General features: G+C 43.5%; 1 protein-coding gene across 4 annotated transcripts in view; it reads left to right on the top strand.

The window, feature by feature from the left end:
• The window catches only part of SUSD4 (sushi domain containing 4), a 112,956-nt gene extending 88,043 nt beyond the window's left edge, over positions 1-24,913 (top strand). For 3 of the 4 annotated variants that reach the window (XM_050948568.1, XM_050948569.1, XM_050948567.1), the window contains 4 exons: positions 18,143-18,334; positions 20,096-20,240; positions 21,756-22,138; positions 22,677-24,913. In XM_050948568.1, the coding sequence (XP_050804525.1) occupies positions 18,143-18,334; positions 20,096-20,240; positions 21,756-22,138; positions 22,677-22,705 (749 nt within the window). In that variant the 3' untranslated portion in view covers positions 22,706-24,913. Of the gene's footprint in view, positions 1-18,142; positions 18,335-20,095; positions 20,241-21,755; positions 22,195-22,676 lie in introns of those variants that run through there. The other variant, XM_050948566.1, reaches the window with a different exon arrangement.
• The last annotated feature ends 421 nt before the right edge of the window (positions 24,914-25,334 follow it).

The raw sequence follows: 25,334 nt of genomic DNA, 5'->3' as shown, positions 1-25,334 counted from the left end.
AAACAAAAAGCACAAACAAAGACTTCCCTCCACCAAGATTGAAAGTATCTTGTCCCCCTGTTGGTCCTCTGTTCAGGTGTCAGCCAGGTTTACTGAGCTTCTTAACCCTTTACAGGTAAAAGAGACATTAACCCTTAACCATCTGTTTATGACAACAACACTTCCCTAATTCACTTACAAGAATGTCATGTGGGACTGAGTCAAAAGCCTTACTTACATAAGATCCCTCACATCTATTTCCCCCCCACCCCCATCTACTAGGCCAGTAACCCTCATGAAGGCAATTAGGTTGATTTGTCATGATTTGTTCTTGACAAATCCATGCTGGCTCTTTCTTATAATCCTGTTATCCTCCAGGTGCTTAAAAATTGATTGTTTAATAATTTGTTCCAGTATCTTTCCAGGTATCAAAGTTAGTATAGACCAATCAGCTTTACTGGGGTCCTCTGTACCCCCTTTTAAAGATATATATTATATTTATCTTTTTTTAGCCCTCTGGAACCTCATCCCTCCTCCATGAGTTCTCGACAATAATTGCTAATGCCATAGTTAAGGTTGCTCAACACTTGCCATTATAAGATTCTGTTTTCAGTTGCTTATCATTCTTCTTCGAGTAGTGGCCCTATGTGGTCCCACTTCAGGTGTGCGTGTGTCTCTCAAGCCCTTGATTGAAGATTTCTAGCTAGCAATGTCTGTTTGGCCTGCGCAAGTGCCTTATGCCTCTTCCTGGCAGACACCGAGGCTATCTAGGTGTGCTGGGGGAACTGCCCTCACTTCTTTCTCTACTGCCTCACCAATGTGCAAAAGGGCAGATAAGTACTTTGTGCCCCTTAAGGAGTCTGACTTTTTATTTTCCCATTCCCCACCTAACTCCCTAGTGGTGGATGCAATGAATAAACGGGGTAGGCAGCACTTTTTGAGATATACCCCTTATGACAAGGAACAAAAGCGGCTGAATCTCTTTGGAGGAAAGTCTCTCATCTGCCAGCCTGCAGCTCCGGATCGCAAACTATCAGGCGGTCTCCAAATACAACCTTACTAATTACAACAAGCTCACCGCCTGTACTGAGCAGCTGCTGCATGACTGCAGGGAGCAACTGCTCTCCAAACATCCCTAGATGCTGCTGCCAGATCCATCTCTGCGGTGGTAGTTATGCGAAGGGTGTCATGGCCCTAACTTCTGTGGTTTCTGAGAGAGGTTCGGAACACAGTAGAGGGCCTCCCCTTTGGTCATAGGCTTTTCTTGGAGACCACGAATGACGCACTGCACACATTGAAGGACTCCAGGGTTACCCTACATTCCTTGGGCATTTACACAGCTATGAGCAAGAAGTGTTTTAGTAGGTCACAGACTGCCCTGAGCTCATGCCCTGTTCAGTTCTCGGGGTATCATAAACATGCAGAACCCTCCAGAAAGAGACACAGGTTTCAGAGGATGAGAGCCACCCAACCACCCATATGACCACCCAGATGTCATCTAAACTGCACTTTTGATAGGTTGGTCAAGAGTTTGAATTCTCCCACTCTTCTGGATTTACAGTTGTGCCCTTCAGCCTGCTTCCCTCGCTTTGGGGACTGCGTTATCCATTTCCACCAGGCTTTGGAGCAAATCACAATGGACCAATAGGTCATGGAGGACATAACATCAGGCTATACCATACAGTTTGTGAGTCCCTCCCTTCCACTCCCCTTCCCCAGCCCTCTTCAGGGACCCCTCTCGCAAGTTTCTGCTAAGGCAAGAGGTGAAGTCTCTCCTCCAACTAGGAGCAATAGAACTGGTCCCTTCCCTTCCAGGGCAGGGGTTTCTACTCAAAATACTTCCTAGTGCCCAAGAAGGATGGAGGTTTGGAGGCCGATCTTAGATCTAAGACAGTTGAATAAGTTTGTGATGCTTCAGAGGTTCAGAGTGGTAAATCTGGCAATTCTAATTCCTTTACTAGAGAAAGGGGATTAGTTCTGAGCCCATGACCTACAAGACGTCTACTTCTATACATCCATTGCTCAGGAAATACTTCCAATTCACCACAGGCCAAGATCAGTTCCAGTACTGTACCAAGTGCTCCCCTTTGGCCTATCCTCAACCCCAAGGGTGTTTTCAAAGGTTCTGGTAGTAATGGCAGCTTACTTTTGGCAGGAAGAGATTCTGGTCTTCCTGTACCTTGATGACTGGCTACTCAAGGGCCATTCCTTCAAGGCAATATTATTATGTACCCAGAAGGCCTTTACTCTGTTCCAAGAGTTGGGCCTCCAGCTGAATGTAAAGAATACATGATAATACTGGTACAAAGGGATACAGTTTATAGGGGTGTTCTTGGACTCTGTGACAGCCAGAGCATACCTCCCTTTAGACAGATTCCTGACCTTGTCAGGACTGGTAGTGACAATTCAGGGAAGCTCTCGGACCACAATAAAAAAAACTGTCGAGCCATGTGGCAGCTTGCACCTTTGTGACCAATTACACAAGGCTATAGCTCTGCTGATTCCAGGGTTGGCTCAGAACTGCTTGTGCTCCAAACAGACACCTTGGACAGGGCAGTGATGGTCCCTTTGCATGTTCAGAACTCCACATCTGTGCAGGTGTCCCTTTCTGTCACCCAAGCCCATCAATGACTCTAACAACCGATGCATCATTGTTAAGATTGGGTGCCCATTGCAATACCCTCAGGATCAGGGCAGATGGCTGAGGCTTCCTCCCCGGCCCCGGCCCAACCTCACCTCCGCCCCTCTCCCGGAGCCTCAGCGCATCCAGCAGCATACCCTGACAGCTGCAACATGGCTCTGGCGGGGCCTGAACTCCACCCTGCTCAGAGCCGCGTGGTAAGGGGGTGGGGCTGTGAGCTCCAGCGGGGCCTGAGTTCCCTCCGCTCGGCGTGGAGCTCGCAGCCCCGCCCCCTTACCATGCGACTCTGAGCGGGGTGGAGCTCGGGCCTCGCTGGAGCCACACTGCAGCTGTTAAGGTATGGTCCTGGAGGCTCCGGGTGAGGGGGGAGCTGGGGGTAAGGAGCCGGGGCTGGCTAAGGGGCAGGAAATCCTGGGGACAGTCAGGGCACAGGGCGGGGGCGGTCAGGGGACAAGGAATGGGGGGGTTGGATCGTGGGCCTTCCGGGGGTCTGTCAGGACTCAGCGAGGGGGTGGATAGGGGTCGGGGCAGTCAGAAGACAGGGAATGGGGGGGTTGGATCGTGGTCGTTCCAGGGGTCTGTCAGGACTCAGCGAGGGGGTGGATAGGAGTCGGGGCAGTCGGGACAGGGAGCAGGGGTGGGGTCCCAGGATGGTGGTTGGTGGGGGGTCTCTGGGGGATGGTGAGGGGACAAGGAACAGGATGGGTTGGGGATTCTGAGGGGAGCGGGCAGTTGGGGGGCAGGAAGTGGGTGGGGGTTGGATAGGGAGCAGGGCCAGGCTGTTTGGGAGGCATAGCCTTCCCTACCCTAAAGTTCATTCAGCAGTTTGAGGCTTGCAGAAGAGCCAAGCTGTTAGCTTTTCCATTAGGGTTACCATCCCTTTCACTTCTCAAATGCCAAATTATAGTCTATATTTAATTTCAGTGCCATAGGGCGATTCATGTCAGGGGAGGGTAGCTTCATTTAAAATTAGCCACTAGGGGAGGGATCACATGAGAAGAGCAATATCCTACACCACCTACCTCCTTCCCAACCCTACCAAGGGAGGACCCCCCCCCCCGACTACATTTCCTGAGGCTCCAGGGGGGTTAATTCAGTGGTTCTCAAACTTTTGTACTGGTGACCTCTTTCACATAGCAAACCTGTGAGTGTGACCCCCCCTTATAAATTAAAAACACTTTTTAATATATTTAACACTATTATAAATGGAGGCAAAGCGGGGTTTGAGGTGGAGGCTGACAGCTTGCAACCCCCAGTAATAACCTCGTGACCCCCTGAGTAATAACCTCATGAGGGGTCCTGACCCCCAGTTTGAGAACCCCTGGGTTAATTTAATTTTAGCAGCCTGTTCCAGTCACATGCATGTGCTATTTTGAACATTTCAGTTTTCACAACATAGGTTTATCCCACTTTCTGGAACAAGCTCAAATGCTCAGTTCGTGGAGTATGTACATAAGCTGTACTAAAGGCAAACCCACAGTAACCGTCTCCAGTTTGTGAGGGACCCCATGGAGCCAGTCTCTAGGAAACAAATAAATGCATGGAGGTTAAGTCCATTAATGGCTATTAGCCAGGATGGGTAAGAAATGGTGTCCCTAGCCTCTGTTTGTCAGAGGGTGGAGATGGATGGCAGGAAAGAGATCATTTGATCACTACCTGTTAGGTTTACTCCCTCTGGGGCACTTGGCATTGGCCATTGTCGGTAGACAGGATACTGGGCTGGATGGACCTTTGGTTTGACCCAGTATGGCTGTTCTTATGTTCTAACCTAAATGAACCCAAAGTTATGGAGACAGATATGAGTCAAGGAAACCAGCAGAGTATCAGAAACCTGGAAAAATCTGACTGGATGGGCTCAGGCATTTGGTCACAAGCTGAGGTGGTTCAAAAGTTTTGGATTTTTTTTAAGCAGAATTTTTTTATTGTTTCTTTAAACAATCAAACACAGCAAGCAGCAAATATTTGGCCACACATTTCTGAAACTCCAAACCATATTCAGGTTTTGGCAGACTAATTTCAGCTTTTCAATTAAAAAAAAAAACAAATTTTGAAGGAAAGCAGAAGTCAGTTATTTTTTTTTCTGCTTTTTAAAAACCCCTAGTTTTCGATCCAGAAAAAGTTTTGGCGGCACATATTTGTTCAACTCTTTTAATGAGCTTTAGTGCCTTTTAGCACTAGCTGATGCTGAGAACCAGTGATACCTGGTAAAGAAGTTTTCTCAAAATTGGGTTTGTGCCGAGATGCAGGAGGTTTATTTTTCCCAGGGCCGCCCGTGGGTGCGGAGCAAGTGGGGCAACTTGCGCTGGGCCCCACAGGGGCCCCCACGAGAATATAGTATTGTATAGTATTGTGATTTTTTTTTATAGAAGGGGCCCCCGAAATTGCTTTGCCCCAGGACCCCTGAATCCGCTGGGCAGCCCTGCACAGCATATGCCAGAGATCGATATTTCCACCACCTCTGAGAACAGGAAGTGTCCCCTCTTCTGGTCAAGGACAGGAGGCCTGGATCACCACTCCCTGGGGGAATGCCCTTTTTTTAACCTTGGAGGAAGAGTCTATTCTGTGCCTTTCCCCCAGGGCCCCTAATTCTAAGGGCATTGAACAAGATCAGGCAGGATGAGGCCAGAGTCATCCTCAGAGTACCTACCTGGTTGAGACAAGCTTATACCCTTACCTGCTTCAAGAAAATATCCAGCCATCAATCAAGCTCCCAGCCATTCCTGTTCTCCTGTCCTCCAGTCTCAGGATGTGGGTTGCATGCTTCATGCCAGCCTGGTGGTTCTACACCTCAGGGTGTGACTCTGGATAGTTCTTGGGAATATAGGTTTCCTGCTCTGTGGATGTGCAGTAGAAGTTATTAAACAGCAGAAAAACATCAACCTGTTCTTCTTCCCTGCAGAATTTAAAAAAAAAATTGTCCAGTGGTGCAGTCCATTTGTCCATTGCACCTCTAGCTGGAATTGGTTCCTGGAATTGGTTCCTGCCTGCTGGATCTGAAGACGTCCAGGTTGTCCATCAGTTGAGTCAAGGTACACCTGGCTGCCATATCAGCCTTTCATACCCCAGTAGAGGGATTCTCCATTTTTGCTCTCCTGGTATCATCCAGAATTATTAAGAGTCTGGGTAATCTCTTCTCCCACATTAGAGACACCATCCTATCTTGTGGCCTCAACCTGATTCTCAGCCGCCTAACAAGACTTACATTCACACCAATGGTGACCTGTTCCAAACTTCATTTATCTATGAAGATGGCCTGGCTAGTTGAAAAGTCTAAAGGAAATGGTTCTTCTTATTTTTAAATTAACTGAATCTACAATCATAATTTGGGGAAAATGATTAATCTGTGAAACAATATTACATTTCAAATGACTGCTCCTCCTTTGCATTGAAGAAATGTTCTTTCATCTTCATTGTCTTGAAGTTGATGCACCTTGCATTTTCATAGCATTACAAGAAAGGCAAAAGCCAACTTGTCGTGTGTTCCTTTTTTGGTCTTTTACTATGGCACCCCTATGGATCAAGCTGAAACAAATCACCATTTTACACTTGCTGTATCACCTGTGTTCTTTGCAGAAACTCCTTAGCCTTTCCCAAATCAGGTAGACATCGGAACTTTCATGCAACCATAATTTCCTGCCCTCATGTTTCACATTTGCCCACAGATGCATGATACATTTTATCCATGGTGTTGCAAATGTGTGAGGGATTAGACAGGGGAAAGCAGATCAGGTTTCTCCCTCAGGGCTGTTTTATATTGAACTTAAATGTTATCTGACAGTGCACCTCTAACAGAACAAGAGCTCTACGCTGTGTCACTGGAGAGAGAAATATTACTTTGTGCATCAAGGTCATATTTATTGATTTTTTCAGTCCACTTACTGCCATCGCTGGGCCTGCTCCGCAGCTAGTGGAAATCAGTGCAGCCCCATTGACTGCAAGTCATTGGAGTTATGCTGATTAGCACCAGCTGAAGATCTGGCCCTCTCACTATAGAGTCTAAACTATATATATATTACGTGCTAAATCGGTTTGTTCACTTTTTAGGCAGGAGTCAAAGGTTCAAACTCAATTAATAGAAGAGGCTATAAGCAAACGAAGGGTTGGAATCAAAATTATGTCACTTATACTCTGATACCACCCTGGCCTTGTATGGTGATGTAATGTAGGGATTAGAGTCTGCTCTGGTCTAATTTTAAAGCCTAAGCCAAGCACAGCTGACCTGAGAGTATCAGGTCATTTTCAGAACTGACCCAAACCTGTGTCAGAACCACCACCTCATCCTAGGGACTTAGCCTGGTGGGGACTTCCCAGGCCCCATGGCCGCAGTCTGTCTCTGACCCCCCTCCTGCCTATGGAGTTGGCATGGCAGTGGCTGTGTGCCCTACTCCTGCCTTGCTGCACCGCACATGTTGCAGAGTGACTGGCAATGTATCAACACCGTGCTCCACAGTGCAGGAAGGCAGCGGCAGCCAGCAGAAGCAAGGCACGTAACCTGTGCCACCCCAACTCTGCAGGCAAGCCAAGGTGATCAGAGTCTACCCGACCCAAGCACAAGAGGTTCAGGTTGTTTTCAGACCCGACACTTGTTGTCAAGTTCCGTCAGGTTGCAAGGCTCTAAGCTGCGCGTCTGTTTGGTTCCTGGTCTCTCTGAGTGCACGCCCTCAGGCCTTGTGCATGTGCCTCTCCTAAGGCAGAATCATGCAGTCCTCCACTCTTTGACCAGATCCTGGACTATAATACCCTGTGCCTGAGTCATGCTTACTCAGCAGATCTGGCTGGGTTCAGTAGCTGTGGTTCTTCCCTTAGGAACTCTCTGATCATTCATGTATATAGTGACCAGGCAGCTTTCTTAAAACGAAAGCACCATTTATTTCACTAGTTAGGAACAAAACTTTTAGAGGAAAAAGGATTTAAAACCACAAGCAGTCTGCACAGGTCAGTATTCAGCATTCATAAATTTTTTCAGCTTCACATCCATCACACATGGCAGAAAGCACTGGTCCAGAAAGATGGAGCTTCCTGGAATGTCCTTTTTGACATCAGTACCAAATTAAAGGCCTGATTTGGAACAGGGCTCAGATCTGGACTCCTGCCTATGATTGTGGATGCAACTGATGTTGTTTGGACACCTAAGTACAGTACCTGATTGTTGCAGCAGTTCAGGTAGTGGGCTGCCTAAATGACATCAACTGCACATGCAAATAATTATGAACATCAAGCTGAACTCACACTCACAAATTTTGAGCCTGAATAGCAAGGCCAGGTATTGACTGTCTGGCCCTGGAGGTTTTAAAGAGACAACATATCATCATTGAGAGGTACTGAGTTCATTGGGGTACATGTTTACAGAAGGAAAAACAATGCGCAGAAGGTAGGTAATGTTGTGACTGACTAATACAGTACTTGCTGTAATTGCAGCCCCAGTGCTCCAAACTCCATGCGCTCCCAGCACAGCGCATAAATGTATTCAAACATGATTCAGCTCATGCCTCTTAAAAAAAAAAAAAAGACCCCATCTTGTAAAGTGTTGTCATCTACTCCTTAGCACCTCAGCAAGATCATAACCAAAATTGGAAAATTAAATGAAAGCTGCACTTGTTTAGGTTATCACCTCTGTGCAAAAGATCGGGAGAATTGTGCCTTGCCATGTATAAACTGTGAAATGTGTTTGAAACTACAACGTTTAATTAAGATCAGCATTTCCCCAGCTGCTTTGCTGCAAATGGTTGCATTACTAACAACGGCCATAGAGGCCAGTCTGAAAGTTTGGTGGGAGTTTTGCTTGAGTGGGGACTTGCAAAACTGAACCCATTATTTGTACCTCCAGTCACAAGGAAGTGAAGTGGTTGTTAAAGGAGCACAGAAAGTCATTTCAGTGTGAAACTATTATAAAAACAGAATGGGAACTGGTTTTGTAATCTCTCACTTAGTGGGACAGCAGCAGTATGAGCCTGATACCAATTTTCAGCAAGAAATTTGTCAGAGGCAACTAGAAAAACAGGTTTTCATTAAAAATGTAATTATTCAACTCATTTCACAACTTTTGTAAGGTGAAAAATGCTGCTCACCATGTGAACGCTCAGCTTGCTGTGCTATGTTAATATAGCTAGTTTTTCTCTGAATCTTACAATTTGTACTCAAACAGATGTTCTTGGAGATTACACAGAATTAAGACATTTTTGGTCTAGTACCTAGAGCAAACAGTTGGCTGTCAGGAGACCAGGATTCTACTGTTAGCTACCATTGCCTTGCTGGGTAACCTTCAACCAGTCGCTTAACTCTTCTGTGTTTCTTTTCTTCAACTGTAAAATATACACACAATGTTGTGAGGCTTAATTGACTGGTGTTTGTAGGAGCTAGAGAGATTTTAGGATGAAAGGTGCTATCCAATTGCATATTATTCTCACATTTTCAACCTTCTGTGATGGGATTTACTACTCACTGCTGCGGTGCCTTCTTGTGGCTCATTGGGGGATTAGCTCTCGACCAGTCTGATGCCCCCCTCCTTCGGTTGCCCACCTGTAATATGTGTGTATGTGTCTCTTTCTGGATTTGGGGTGCTCTCTCTTCGTGGCTTTGCCCTGGGGCTAGGTCACTATAGATTGTACCTTCCGGTATATCCTTCTGGACAAATGGTCTCAGGAAGTCTTCTGATCTGCTAGTCAGACTCTGACACTTCCCCAGTGGCTGATAGGGGAACCCAGACATGCCCACTATTCTGCATTCCAGCCAGGGACTCTATGCCCAACAACCACTGTTTGCTCCTGCTCCAACTTGTTGCTGTTTCCTGGGCTCTTTCCTACTTCACTTCTCTAACTCTGGTCCTCTGGGGTTACTAGTGGAGCTTCCTCTACTCCTTGTGGCTATTGCACACCCTTTTGGGTTCTTGCTAGAGTCTATAGTCCAACGGAGGATTTCAGGGTTTATTCTCCCCCTAGACCATCTCCGTGTCTTCTGCCAATTCCCCTCCTCTGCAGGTAGTGACTGCAGAGCCTCTCCCTGCCATCCTCTTTATGAGCCTTGCCCAGCTCCTCCCCTAGGTGGGCTTCATCAGTTCCTGGCTCTCCTCCAGGTGCAGCCTATCAAGTTAATCAGCCCTTTTTAACCTGCTCAGACCTTGTGTGGGATGGAGACCCCATCATACCCTCCACAAGGTGGTTCTTGGTGCCTTTTAACAGCTTCCCATGATTGATGTGATCATCTCATACCTCTGTCACTTTAAGTTGTCAGTTACAAGTCTTCATGCTATTGTCTTTACCGATTGTGGTGATTTTTTTTGTTGTTAGAAATTAGTTTAATTCAGTGTTGTTTTGCTGCAGGGTGTGTGGGGCAATCTGAAAGATTCCTTGAAAGCACCTCTTCAGTGTCTGTCAGCATGAATTCGACATGCACAAGAACTTTCCAGTTTGTCCCGTTATAGCTATTACACAGCTGTGTGTACACTGAAAATGCATTCTGGGTATTGGAATGCAAATGAGGACACTGTGTCAGCCCCACTTTGTATCCAGAATGCTTACTCTTCGTAGAGACCCTTTTCATGACCCTGGCAGTGTTTTTCATTTGCAAATAGGAAATTGTTAATTTATTGTCATGATAGGAATTTACTCTAATAAAGCTTCCTGTTCTACTCCTGTTTCATAAGAAACTGATTAGAAGTAAATTATGGTTTATGAAGCTGTTCTACATCATTGTGGTTTTATAATGCTTGTTTTTTAAGCAACTGGGTCTGTGGTTTCTTCTATTCTCCAGCTCTCATCAAGTTGCAGACCAGCTGAGTCTGAGAATAAATCTCTCTCCTACCAGTGTCAGACTACGCTGTGGGTTGAGAAGGGACTTGTATATAATTTGAGATATTTTTATTTTGCAGGTGAGAATGAAAGATGTTTTTAATTTATTTTCATGATCCTATAACTTCAGTGATGCAGAAAAATAGAAAAAGTGCCCTTTTTTGCTTATTTATAATGCATAAAGAATTTCTGTTCCTTCCCTTTCCAGCCCTAAAATAAGATATTTTTTCTTGCTTGTTTTCGCATTAGACATATCAGTTCTTGGCTACTGATCTTTCTCCAGAAGTCTTTATGGACAACTGGAGAACTGGTTGGATGATGATGATATGAGACTAAAGACTAAAATTGAAGTAACTGGCTGTTTTATTTTTTGTTTAAAGCACTCATCCTTTTGTGTGTTCTTGTTACCACATACTCCTGACAAAATTCTTAGAAGAAAAAAGGCTCTTTGTGAAAGATTCTGACACTTATGCCACTTCAATTAAATATGAAGATATAGGCACTGCAGTAATTTCTGTAGTGATATATGTTATAATGGGGGAATATGAGGGAGTTAAGGCTTCGAGTTGTAGTGCAAGCATGAGTAATACGGTGTGTGTATAGGGCACACGTGCACATGTTGGAGGTGCATGGTAGTTATTTGTGGAGTAGTCGAGTCTGTCAGATAGACTAGGTACTAGGTTATGTGGTTTGTGAAAGAATGGTCCCTTAACTGGGCGTTTGACTGAGTGAGGGTGACACTGTTGAAAGTGAAATGTTTTTTAGTGGCAATATTCATAAAGAAGCAGAAATGGGCACAAACATCATTTTTTGTTTCTTTTACAGGTTACCTTTAAAACCTTATTTTTCAAATTGTGCAAATGTTTACATTGTGACGTGGGGTAATTGCTTTTGAGTCAGTATTTGAGACACTTTTCTCTACTGGCATCCTGGAGCCATCAAAAGGGGGTGGGGCCATTCCAGAGTAGTTGGGTCAGGCCACCTCGAGGGGAGAGGCTCCTTCAGCACCACTCCTGGGCAGACTCTGTTGGCAGTGCCCCCGTCCCCCAGCCAGAATAACTAGATCTCCTGGCTCTATTCTCCCCTCTAGTGGCCAGCTTTGGTATTGCTAACACTAACCTTTGAAGGGGCCGCCTGCTTCTTGTCTGCTGGGGAGTATTATTAGAGTGAAAATTAGTGGGCCAGGATGAAGATGATGGGAAAGGTTAGCACATTACCTGCAAATGCTCCTCTCAGAGAGGTCAGAGTCCCGCTTTCAGGATGGTAGATTAGAGGAAGTATGTATTGAAAAGACAGCTCTCATTTCCTGTGAATGGGGAGCGAATGACTTTCACTGCACTCTGGTAATGTGGACCAATCTGGAAGGTAAGTAATGCTCTTCCTCCTTGGTTTCCAAAGCCTATGACAAGATGATAAGCCTTGGGGAAGGTAATGGAACATATGTTTAGGAGACTGAGGTTTCCTGTGTGCCTCCTTGGTGATAAAATAAATAGTGATTATCTGGTCACCGTGGAACAAATGTGAAAATCACCTTGTTTTTCCGTTGCCATCTGCTTCACATTAATTAAAGAGAGGGAAGGAGTTTTGCTGACAGTACAGTAGTAGACTGGCATCTAACGTCAGTTTAGTTAACATGAAGTCCAGTTGCCTTTCCAGTACACAGGGGGACACTAAGACTACTTGTGGAAGGGGAGAAATGCAGATGGCTGGATTTCAAGTATCCAGCTTGTTGGTGTGCACTCTGTGTATGAGCATGACAAACAAGAGGGGCAGGAGAAGTTCTTCTCTCTCCTGATCTGTGCACAGATGGTATGCACTTCGCAGGCATGCCAGGACATTTCTGATCTCCATTATTATCTAAGCGAAAGGCGAAAAAGTGCTTTCCCTGCACTTTGCCCACTGCAGCTTTTACTTGCACTGGCCTCATTATAAAGATTGATCTTAATTCTTTTTCATTCTTTAAAAAATAACAAGCAGGGATGCACAGCACATTTCGAACAAATGTTATTTTTGTTAAAAGCACCTGCGTTTTGATTATGTTCCCCGTATGAAACATTAAAAATCAGGCCATGCACAGGGATGTTCTGAAGATAATCTAGCACAGACAGAAAAGCAGCTGCTAGTCTGACACAGGAGGCAGTCTGCTAACCAGAGGAAAAACATATTTGATTCAGATTCTGATTCAAAGGCAGAAGATGGGCTTTGAAATGCCCTGGATCAACAGATTATATTGCTCTTTTTGTCAGCCTTGAGTGTGAAAGTAAAGGCAAAGCTTGAATAATTTTCCTACCATTTAGCAGAAGTCCAAAGACTAAGCATATCAGCCAGGATGAAAAATAACTCTGTGCCCATGAAACTATGACTCCTGCAGTTTAAGGAACTAAATTGTTGTATACTGTTAATTGTAACACAATGTCAGCTTCCACTCTGCACCTTCAAAAAATGTAACACTACATCTCTCTTGCTTCCCTATTAAGGTTACTTGGAGTTATGTCAATGCCCAGAATCTCTCCTGAAGTTAGCAATGCCAAAAATGTAGGAATAGGCTAACACCCTGCAGGCAAATCCACTTGTCCACAATGAGTAGGAAGCTGTTCTGAGGAAATACCATCAACTTCTGTAGCGTCTAAGCTGTAAGTGGCCCCCCACTGCAGCCGCTCCCCAGAAGGCCCTGAGGTGGGGGTGTGCAGAATATTTGAGGATTCTGAACAGCAGAGCAGACTGTGGAGGCTGCCATAAGGTGCAGCAACTACCTTTGTTGCTGCCTCTCTCTGTGACTTCTGCACTCTCTCAGGAGACACAGAACAGACTCTCGCCCTGAGTATTTTACAGTGAGCTTCAATAAATGAATTTGGTTATAGCGCCTCCTGCCTGCCAACGGCCCCACGGATCAGCTCCACCCCCACCCCAGTGCCTCCCGCCCACCAATGATGTTCAGCAGTGGGCAGGAGGCACTGAAGGGGAAGGAGAAGGGGCAGGAAGAGGCGGAGCAAGGGTGGGGTGCAGGTGGGAAGAGGCAGGGCAGGGGTGGGGCCTTGGGGGAAGGAGTGGAGGGGGGGGCAGGGTCTGGGGTGGAGGTCGAGCACCCCAGGGAAACCAGAAAGTCAGCGCCTCTGGTCTCAAGGTTATAAGCACTTCTTATGAGTTGCTGCACACCCTCATTGATATCAGTGGGAGTTGGGGGCACTGAATATATCTCAGACTAGAGCCCTTAGTTCCTGCTGTCATTAAAAAAAAAAAATTGTACAAGCTCATCACATCAAACTGAGCTCCCTTAGTTTCATTCGCCAACTGTAGCATTGAGTATCCAAGGAGGGATTTGTTATGTTAGACAGACGTGATTTTTGTTTCTCTTGTCAGGAGGAAAGGGTAGTTTATTTCTGGTTAACCATTTAGGTTTTCATCTGGAATGTGCAGCTGCAAAACACCCAGCCAAATAATGAGCCTACTACAGACTGTGGCCATTGCCCGTAATACCTGAATTCTCAGGAAACAAAAATATAGAGCAGGGGTAGGCAACCTATGGCGCATGTGCCGAAGGCGGCACGCGAGCTGATTTTCAGTGGCATTCACATTGCCTGGGTCCTGGTGGGCTCTGCATTTTAATTTAATTTTAAATAAAGCTTCTTAAGCATTTTAAAAACTTTCTTTGCTTTACATACAGCACTAGTTTAGTTATGTATTATAGACTTACAGAAAGAGACCATCGAAAAACATAAAAATGTATTACTGGCACGCGAAACTTTAAATCAGAGTGAATAAATGAAGACTTGGCACACCACTTCTGAAAGGTTGCTGACCCCTGATATAGAGGAACAAGGCTCATTTGATCTTGGCTACCCAGTGTCACACATTTCAAAATCAGCAGAAGATAAGACGTGAATCACACACATGCCACTGAGAAACTTTAAAGTTAAGAGTTAAGAACTCAAACTGTCTTTTTTTTAACTCTCAGAAAAGGTGATTTTAGATTCTCCAGACTGTAGGGTGTAATTACTGAAATAAAGTCTGAAAAAGCATTATGAAGTGCTAAAAATAATGAAATCTACAGATATTAAAAGGATTCTGTCATTTTAAAAGTCATAATGTAAAAGGATTCTTTACATATGTTACAAATAATGGCATAGATTACTAAAGCTGAAAGAATTTTTTAAGTGGAATTGCTTGTCTCTCTATGTTCTTTATTTACTTTTCACATTTCTCTGAGCTTGGACCATGAAAAAGGCTTGTCAGCTTCACCTCTGTAGTTTTAATCAGTTTGTTGCCATTTTCATTTTGTTGGATCTCTACTACACTAGCCCAAGGCTTCAGTCTGTGGATTACAAACACAGTGAGAACTGTTTTTGTTTGTGGTTTTTTTGTTTTGTTTTGTTTTGTTTAACATGCAATGGAATTTTTCATTTTAGTTTCATGGAAAAATTGCTACTTGTCTTCAGTTTGGTAACCTAAATTTGGGGCCATATTTGATCTGATAGGGTCTGTTTAATCTGTAGGACACCGGTGTGATATACTGGTTTCTAACACACATGAGCACCTACAGGAAACAGAATTTTAATAGCTGCAGAGTTCCATCGTATTTTAATTATAATTAAGGTGTTAGAAATGTAGGGCCTCATCCTGTGAAGTGACTAGCGCCTCCTGCTGCACTCAGAACCCTCTATTCCTTGGGAGGCAAGCGTGTTCAGCAGCCTCCATGGTCAGACCCTTAAAAATAGTGCTGTTTTAGTGCCTGCGTATTTGAAGTCCCTGGGAGTCTTTCCATTGACTTGAATCAGGCCTGTAGTTATTTTTTACACAAGGTGGCTTGTGAAGAGAACTGGGAATATGACAGACTGCTCCATACTCAATTAATGGATTGAAAGGGGTTGTTTGTAATGTAGCTTGCTTGCTTTGATTTGATAAGGACTCAATAAATCTGAATGTTATTGATTACACCAGGGGTAGTCAATAGATGGACCGTGGGCCAAATCCAGACCACCAGATGCTTTTCAATGGATCACAAAAACTTTTTATTCACTTATTATTATCGTTGTTGTTGTATTATTTTCTCTGGTGTCTCTACCTTGACTATACTTTGACCAAGAAATTTGGATCTTGACAAAAATAATTAATTACCTCTAGATTACTAGTATCAATATCTCAATTTGCAGACTTGAATATAACCCTAGGCCTGTGTTCTATGCAAATTTTGAAGTGCATTGAAGATTCTTTAGACTGGATTAGCATAAAATTCATTAGTGAGACATGCCTGAAGTGAGGGAAAAGCCCTTATTCTCTTGAGTAACTGAAATAAGAATAGAGTACTGCCTGCTCATTTTCAACCTGCTCCATTCTTTTCCCATCTGTTGTCCATAATAAGTAATGTAATAAAAAGAGCCATTGGCAGGCTAGAGTGTTTAAAACAGGTTCATTTCGTTTTATTTATTACCCAAGACAAATTTTCTACAAAGATAAAAAGCGGATTGTTTACAAAAGCTCTCAGGCAGCAGCAATATGAGTTTCCCTTGAAAGGTGGAGGACATTTACAATGGATGTGGCACCAGCTTCAGTTTTATTGTTAGGGACACACTAAGATTAATGTGCCTGTTTTCAGGGTTTAATAAAATACGTCTCCCAATATAAGCAGGCTGTGACAGTATCATAGCTGAGTTGAGCCAGCAATGTACTCTTTTTAATCTTGCTGTTGAAAAATGCCTGGTTGGTCCAACACAGAATGCTGGAAGGCTGGTGTTGTGCATTCAGAAGATTGATGCAACCCCTAATATCATTAATGGACTGAGCGCCAGGAGAGGCAGCAGGTGTCATTGCTTTAGATTAGAAATTTGCTTCTTGAAGCAGTTGATCTCTGTGATGAGAAGCTTTTTATTTTGCACATGGCTGGAGCAGTACTGTATATGGACACATCTCTGGCAGCCCTGTTACATCTTGCAAAGCTTGCTTTGAACCCAGTTGCAAAAAAGTTTAGATAGCAGGGGACCTTAGGAAGATGGCAATAAATGTATGTAATAAAACATACCATGTCTCATGGTAGTGGGCTGGGATTGTGCTTTCATAGATTGATGTAGTGAGGTTGTCCATGATCTAGATAATAGGCATTGTCCCTTGACGCCTTGGTGTCCCTCCTTTGAGCCACACTTAGAAGAATTGTTTTAGGCAGAAGAAAAGAGACCTTCAGACCTTTTCTGGATTTCCTAATAAACATTCCTGCTTTCTCTGGGTTTAGTCCACTTTGGAAAGTATGCAAAGTATTGCCTTTGGTGTGAATTACTTGTTCTGGGTTTCACATTATTATTAAGCCTTGCTAGCGAAAATGCAAACAAAGCTTGTCTTCAGGGTATAGGGAGTAGACAGTGCTGCACATTATAATCAGCCGCTCTTGAAGTTTCGTTTAATGTCTCGTGGGTTTTCTTTCTTTCTTTTTTTCTTTAAGCATTTAAATCCATTATTCATGTAACAAGATTCACAGAGAGAAGCAACTGAACTGTGATTTCAGTGGAGATTCTCTTTTAGAGAAATGGCATTTTCATTATTTAAATCTATGCAGTGAGTCTTTACTGCATAGCAGATGCATGAACAGCCTGTTCATGGGGCACTGATTCTGTTGGTTATTTGTTACTCCTCTGAAGGGAAATAAACTGACCCTTTTAGCTAATTCGGACACTTTGGGCTCTCAGAACGCTCAGTTCCATATTGTAGTCGTTTTATTAATCACAGCAGCAGCTTTGAGAAACAGTAACCAAACCAGTGGTCAACTAATCTTATTTTTGGTAAAGAGGCTTTCTCTGCTATACAAAAAAGCAATGCATTGAAACCCGTCAGCTACTGCTGTTTTCTAAAAATGTTCCTTCATTTAATTCGTCCACCCAACAAAGTGATTTCTTTTTCTTTCACTGTCTTTTTTAAAGCATGTTTATATTGCAATTCTTTCTTATTTGCATGGCCCTTTGCAGTATGCTTTATTAATACAGAGCCAGAATCTATCATTGTTGCATTTAATGCCTTACTTCCCGAGCAGGCCCACTGAAATCAAAGGGGCTGCTCACGATGTGAAGTGCTACCTGACTTGAGTAAAGTTATCAGACTCTGACACCGGCTTCAAAATAATATATTTTAGGGGCTTTAATTGCTTTAGCAATATTACCTGTATTGTTTCTATTACAGTATGCTTTACAACAACTGGTTTCGTAGCATAAGCTGTTTAAGAATGGAATTATTGTTTAAACTATTTGATAGTATTAATGATATATGTATTAACAGGACCTTAGGACTGAATTCCAGCTGCCGAGTAAAGGTGCTGGCCACAAAACCTCAGGATAGAGGGGGATTATAGAGTGGTAGTTTTCTGCCGTAATTATGATTTGCCCCCTTTCACTTTTATCACCTCCACCCCCCCTCTCCCCCAAAAGGTCCACAGAAAGGCAACATCTTCATGATAAATGCCACTGAGTTCTGGGAAGGAAGTCTTGAGCTATGGCCTGCACATTTCTGCCATGTGATTTTTCCTGACCTAGCTATGGGCACTACATTCCTTCTCCCACACTGCACCAGAAACAAGTGGCAATGGTCATTCACAGTCAGAATTCAGGCTTCCAGTAGCATTAATATGGTTTGGGGTTCAGTTATACAGGGGGCAGTTTATGATCCTGTATACAGTGTCATGTCAAATCCATACACTGAAGATATTCTGTATGAAATGGTTGCTGCTGTTGTTGACTTTTTTTTCATTTTGCCCAAGTTTGTCCACTACCTCCAGTGGTGATTCATGGAGATTATATTTGCCATCCACGGCCTTGTGAGCATTATAACCATGGAACTGTGGTTGAATTCTATTGTGATCCTGGTTACACGCTTACCAATGACTACAAATACATCACCTGCCAAAAAGGAGAATGGTTTCCCTCAGCTCAAGTATACTGTGTCAGAACAGGTAAAAATAGCACTAAACTCACAATTTCTGAGGGAGTTTACCCTTTATTTTAACAGTATAATCACAGGCTGACATTGCCTGTCGAACTACATTTTTGTCATGTCTTAAATTTTACAGGTTCATTTTGAAACATTAGTAAGATGTAGTTATTTTCTGCTTTTATGATCTTGAATTTTCAGCAGCTAGCTCCACAAATGCGAAAAGGTATGTAAGCAGAGGAATGGTCCCGCTATTGTGGGGAACTTTCCTGGCATCTGCACTACCCCGGTGAAGTGGGCTGGAGAAAGGATCTGAGTCCTCGCTCCCACTTCCTTTACCCAGAGGCCTCCCTGCCCTTGAGGATTCCCCTTCCACTCTCCTGTCTGGCAGAGTCCTCATTACCCCAACAAGGCTGGGCCCAGGATTCCTGGGGGGCTCAACCCCCAACCCTGCTGTGGTCACCTAGGACAGGAGCTAGGGTGTCCCCACTCCGGGGTACACTCTTTGCACTGCGCGCCTCCCTGACCCACTGATCACATCATGCAATTTAAAGCAAATACAAGTTATTTAATTGACAATTTTAAAAAAGAATAAGGAAAAATGGGAAAGGTTAAAGGAAAACACATCACCCCGCCCTGTGGCAGGAACCATCGCAAACAGTGTCTCTGGACATCAGGGCACTTCACAGTCTGTTCCTTGTAGGTCCCAGGCCTCCTTCTCAGGCCCTGGCTGTGCTGCAGAGATTCTGCAGGTTGGACACTTGCTCTGGCGGTGGCCACACACGCTCAGGGTCTGGATGGCAGGGACCCTTCTCCCCAGTGTCACCCCCGCTCTGTCAGGGTTATGATCCCCCTCCAAGTCTGGCCTGCAGAGCCTCCTGGCTGAGGTGTCTCCCTGTGCTGGGCCCACTGCCCAGGGTCCCCCTCACTCTCCCCAGCTGCTCACCGCACCCAGCTCCGGACTGCTCCAGCCCCAGCTCCACACTGCCTCAGCATGGCGGCGGCTGCTGCTCTGCCTTCAGCTCCCTGGGCTGCTTCTCTGGCCTCTCTGGCTCCAGTTGCTACAGCTCTGCTCCCAGGGGGCAGGTCTGCTCTACAGGCTGCTTCTGTGACTCTCCCTCAGCTCTCACCTGCTTCCTGGGCTGCTTGTCTGGCCCCTCTGGCTCTGGTTGCTGCAGCTCTCCTCCTAAGGCAGGTCTGCTCTCTCTGGGCTGTGCTCTGGCTTTTTGGGCTGCAGCTCTGCTCCCATCAGTTCAGCTTGGGCCCCTACTCTCTCCTTAGCTCAGCCCCACTCCATCTGATTCAGACAATTCCAGCTCACACGGAGGACGGGATCCCCCTGGCTTCCTGACTCCTTGATTAGCCTGCCCGCCCTGTCAATCAGGCTGATCTGGAGCATTGGCCTCTCCACATTGTTCCTGGAGACTGTCACTGTCAGGCTCCTGATTTCCCATTGACCCCTCCCTTTTTAGTGCTGGGAGCTAGCAACCAAACACTCCCACTGAATGTTAGTAAGGGGGCAACAGTCCCTTTACAGGTGCATATTAAATGTCTGTTAGATCTTCTTTATTTTGTTGTAAATAAATCCAGATTACAAACACATTAATAAAAATAGCATGGAAGACACTGAAAGATCTAGTAATTTATGGGTAGGGATTTTGTCTATGTATTTATACAAAACCTAGGGCCTTGATCCTGATTGAGGTCTCTGAGCATTACTGCAGTATAAATATGAAACAACAATAATAATCTAATGCAGCTATTTATTGTCCTTTTGCTACAGAGCAAACGTGGCCAAATACACAGGAAACCCTCCTGACTACATGGAAAATAGTGGCATTTACTGCTACCAGTGTTCTGCTGGTACTTCTATTGGTTATTCTAGCCAGGATGTTCCAGACCAAATTTAAGACGCATTTCCTTCCAAGGTTGGTACTGGAGATGGAGGGTTTTAATTTAGTTATTTCACTGAATGCCCTTTGGAGAGGAAATAAAATGACATTGCAAATATCTCCTTTTCTTGCTTTGAACAATAAATAACAGAGGGAATGGGGAGATATCTAGGCAACCCATGGCGTTGGGACCTCTGGAATTCCATAGTACTTCTGGCCTTTTCTAGGGAAAAAAGAAGAGGCAAAGTTTGCCAGATTCACATTGGGTGTGAGTATAATAATACTGAGAGTTTTGTCTTTGATTGGATATACTTACAGGTAGAAGCCACATAATTTAATATGTCAATTTTGGGGGTTGGGGAGTAGGTTCTTTTAAATATATTGGACTTAGTAGCATAAACTTCAGAAACAATGTTTTTCTCAATGGAAATATTTTTTTAAAACTTCAGTGAGGCCACCATTGAAACCCCTCCAGGATATTCATTAACTCACTCACCACTGTGCAGACATCAACTACCTGCTATTAATGCTCATGCTATTCCCTGCAAGACAGGGAGATAAATATTATTACCCTTCCTTTACAAATGGGAAAACAAAGGTTTGTGGGTTAAGTGACTAGACAGGGCTACATAAGTGAGTTGGTGTCATAGCTTAGTTCAGTCATATTTCTAGACCCAGGCCTGTGCTTAGACTGCTAGACGACACATCTGTCTGTCTTTCTCTGTGTGTGTTTCTTCTTTATGTCGTTTGTAGAAATGAGAGATGGGAAAGATATATTAGGTCAACTAGTCTGTCCCTGTGCCAGTGTAGATGATGGACTAGTTCACCTAAATTATATATACGCAAGTGAAAAGGCCTCTAGATTTAAGAGGCAGCTCCAGTGACAGGTGTCCTGGCCTGTGTTCCTCTGACTTGCTGAAATACGCTTCTGTCTTCCTCTTTCAGATGTTCCCATATCCTAAAAACACATAGGATCCTGGTGGGACTCCATTGTAATCTAATTGACATGGTTTGCTTGAAAATATCCACTTAGTAGTGTGGGGGTGGAGGCGAATGTGCATCCTTCCAAACTGAGGGTGAAGCGAGCTCAAAATCTCAACCTCAAAGCTTGCGTCATCCAGCACTTATCAGCTCTGTATGGTTTTGTATGTGCTGCAAATACCCTACCCTTTTAGCTCCAGTGCTGGTCTCTTCAGGGATTCACACACTTTTTGATTCACCCCCATTCAATATGATTCTATATCCCTGATATTTACTGTGCATGGGACAACAGAGAATGCTCCTTATCTCTGCCTCAGACCTGTTTTCCTTTCCTTCTCTAAACAATGCCTCAGTTACTGGCTTTGTTTATCTCATCATAACAAATTGCACACACCTATCAGTCTGAGCTGATTTTTGCAGATCTGTGAAGTGGGTATTTCCCTGAATGTTAACGACCTTGTATAGCTCCATTTCATGTGATTAGAAAATGTTGCATCTTGAAGTGGTTGCTTCAAGATGTTATTGAAAATGTTCAAAGACTCCATGATAATCTGTCTTTGTTTGATGTAGAGGTGCCCAGGAGAGTTCCACCAGTGACCCCAACTTCGTAGTAGTGGATGGTGTTCCTGTCATGCTGCCTTCCTATGATGAAGCTGTGAGCAGTGGTTTGAATTCCTTGGCACCAGGATACTCATCTCCTGCAGGCCAGGGGCATGTTTTGCAGACAGAAGATCAGAACCCTCCAGCTTATCCCGGCCCAGGAGATACAGACACATTACCTGCTGAATTTGAGAGCTGTGATAGCATATCAGGCTCCTCCGATCTTCTCCAAAGTTTATATTCATCTTCTGTGTGCCAAATGGGTGTGCATCCTATTTCAGATAGAACTGAGGTGATCAATAGCACCACTGGGGAGGCTGCATCCACAAGCCCAAGTATCGATATTGCAGATGGTAAGTTTTGCCTGGATATGTTACATGGGATGTGTGTCAAAGGTAATAGTCAATAAATACAATTCAGGTGCTTATGCTTCAAAGCAGGAATTATTTGCAGCATACATGTTGTTCTTTATGCTTTCTTCAGAACAAATTCTTCAGTGCTTTTAGGGTCTCATCTCCCCTACCCCACCAGGCTAATCCCTAGCCAGGTAGCAAGGAGAGTTGGCTCTCCAGGAATGGAACAGGGAGGAATCTTCACCCCCAAGTCTCACAATAGCAACAAAGCCACTCCTTGGAGAGTTTTTCCTTGTTTATTTTGGAGTGAAGGGAGGTTTTAGTTGGCTAATTCCTGGCATCCCAACAGAAGCAGGTCTTGAGGAGGGACTAGACTGGGGATGTTTTGATCAAAAGTACAGCCTTTCATCATGCTCTATTTGTATATCACCAATTGGTAGGTGTGAGATTGCACTCTGCAGGCAAATAAATGACAGGTCCCCTTGATCCAAGCAGTCTATAGGCTAAAGCCAATAATTCTTTTTTTTTTTCCCCCTAGAAATTCCATTGATGGAAGAAGACCCTTAACCAGCACAACATTTTTTCATTATATGATCGCACTAGGCAAAATGAATCATGCACATATATATACATACAGGTAAAGAGATAAAAAGACTATTTAAAGATTTTTCCTATTTTTTGATCTTCCATTTGATGTCACCAGATTGTGTGCACATCTTAATCAACTGTGTGGTTAGCAGCATGAGCAATTGAACAGCAGGTTTGTGAAATGAATCCTGGTGGTTTGATGAGACCATTTGTAAAAAAAAAAAAAAAAAAAAAGAACTGTGAATTCTTGGAACTGAAATAAACGTATCTCTGCATCGCAGGAAGTCGGATGATTCTGTGGAAACATTGTTGAATTTTGATACAAGTACTAACTGCCTCACGAAAGCATGTCAGATTGTGTAGATTTGCTTATAAAGGCTGCTCTATACTATCTGTGGACCCTGGTTTATGAAGGATTATTATATATTTTTTTTAAAATCAGTGTTGAAATCTGAAAAAAGAAAACAAACTCCTTGGAATTTCCTGTATTAACCAGGTTTTTAAGAGGAAGCCATTGTTTTATTTCTTGCTCACATCATTTCAGACCTTGTCTGCAGAGACCATAACAGAAGAGATGCGACTCTTATAAATTTTGACATTAAGATAAAAATAAATATATCTGTATCTATCTATCTATATATACACTCTCACACACACACATTCTTTTAAAGAAAATTAGAAAGAAAGGGAAAGATGATCTGGAGCTTTTTTTTTTTAAGTAAAGTAGGATTTATATAATATATAATGTTCAGGGTAAAGTATCAATATTTGTATTTATGCAGCACTTCTACATTACATTTGATAAATCCTGTTATTTAATGAATGGATTTAGAAAGTGTTAAAATAACAAGGTCATGATGAAGGAGGTGTTAAACGACTGTCTTGTTTCTCCATTTCTTACACCATCCCATACAAATATACATAGATTTTTCTACCGCCAAAACCCAAAGCATTACAGTGTCCTTACTGTATGGGATAGTACTCTGGGTCATTACTGTACTATACCATAGTACCTTTTTAAAAAAAAATAAGGGACATTACATGTATTTCAGTGCTTTTCTGAGTCACCAGCTTGTATCCAGTTGACCTTCATAGAGTTTGTTATTACTAATCAAGTGCTCTGCTACCATGTTGGCTTCCATGCAGGAACATTTGAAAGGAAATAAGGAAATGGAGTCAGCCTTAAATGCACTCATCATGGGTACAAATAGACACCGTGGTTTTGTTTAAAGAAAATGCACGGTGCTCAGAGTGCTGTTGAAATTGGATTTCCTCCTTTGCAAGAATGGAACAGCAGGCTTCCTGATCCACTTGTGGCTCCATTTCTCTCCTTCTCCTCATGTGGAGCTGGGGCACAATCTAACCACTGCAAACAAATCCTGTATCTATGGTATATTCCTGGGGGATTATGTGATACATTATTTGTAAGGAATATTCCTCCCTGCTTCAACATGGCTATTCATTTGCCAAGCAAATTTCCCATCTCATTTCTAGCATGGCACAAGTGAAATAAGAACCTTATGTTAAGTTTACAATGGTTTAAACAATAACTCACTGTTATCTTGACTGAGACAGAATGTCATCTGTGCAGGCTGGCTGAAAGAAAGAAAGCAATATAGCAATTAAATCTAGTTTTAACTGCAGTAGAACAAATCAGAAGCATTTCTGTTATCAGTAGAGTCACTCCAGATTACACTGTTATTTTCATTTATTTATTTATTAATTTGTGTTGTGAGAGCAGCTAGAGGCCCCAGACATCAATCAGGGCCCTATTGTGCCAGGCGCTGTACAAACATAGAAGGAGGAGATGGTCCCTGCCCTGAAGAGCTTACAGTCTAACTATATGATGAGACAGTAGGTGGATACAGCAAACAGGGAGAGGGAGCAGTGTAACATTGAGACAATGGTTGTTATGATCTCAATTGTCCCAGTCTAACTAAGATCAGAATCTCTAAAGCATGGTGTTGAAAGGTAAGAGGCATACAGTATCATCTTCCATTGTTTGCTTAAATGAGACCTGCAAATTGCTTTGACAGTTCTCTCAGTTGTATCAATATCTATGAGATTTCCTCCATGCGCAGGCCATTTCCACAGTATCCAGCTGTGCTTGTATTGCCAATTGCTGGTTCAGTTTGCCATCCCAGCATATATACTGTGTGGGTGCCGTGATATCAAGCAAGGAAGACCCTCTGGAGCATAGGGTTAATGAAATGATTTCATTTTATAGTATTGTTGCACAGATTTGCAAAATATTAAACATATTATATTTATTCTATAAAAATATAGTGAAATTTGTACTTGCTGCTATCCACAATCCCCTGTGTTAACAGTTTGCAAAATCTCAATTCTTGTGAAATTGCTTACTTCCTTTATGTTAACTCCTATGGTGGTAGCTGCCTGGTTAATGTATGTCTGCCTGTCCGCAGACTGGCATTGCTCGATACATTGTATTGCAGTCAGCCTGCTGAGGTGGCCAGAAAGGGCAGCTTATTCCAAACTTGGAAATTTATTTTTCAGATGAAGAACTTAGCTCAAAACACTTTCAAAGTATCAGTTGAGAGTTATGGTTTATTGGACTTTTTTTTGTAGACCTGAAAATGCAATAGAA

The sequence above is a fragment of the Gopherus flavomarginatus genome, chromosome 4, assembly GCF_025201925.1.
Source record: "Gopherus flavomarginatus isolate rGopFla2 chromosome 4, rGopFla2.mat.asm, whole genome shotgun sequence".
NCBI classification, from domain to species: Eukaryota; Metazoa; Chordata; order Testudines; family Testudinidae; genus Gopherus; species Gopherus flavomarginatus.
The sequence above is the reverse complement of the archived record's forward strand: the minus strand, read 5'-3'. Positions and strand labels throughout refer to the sequence as shown.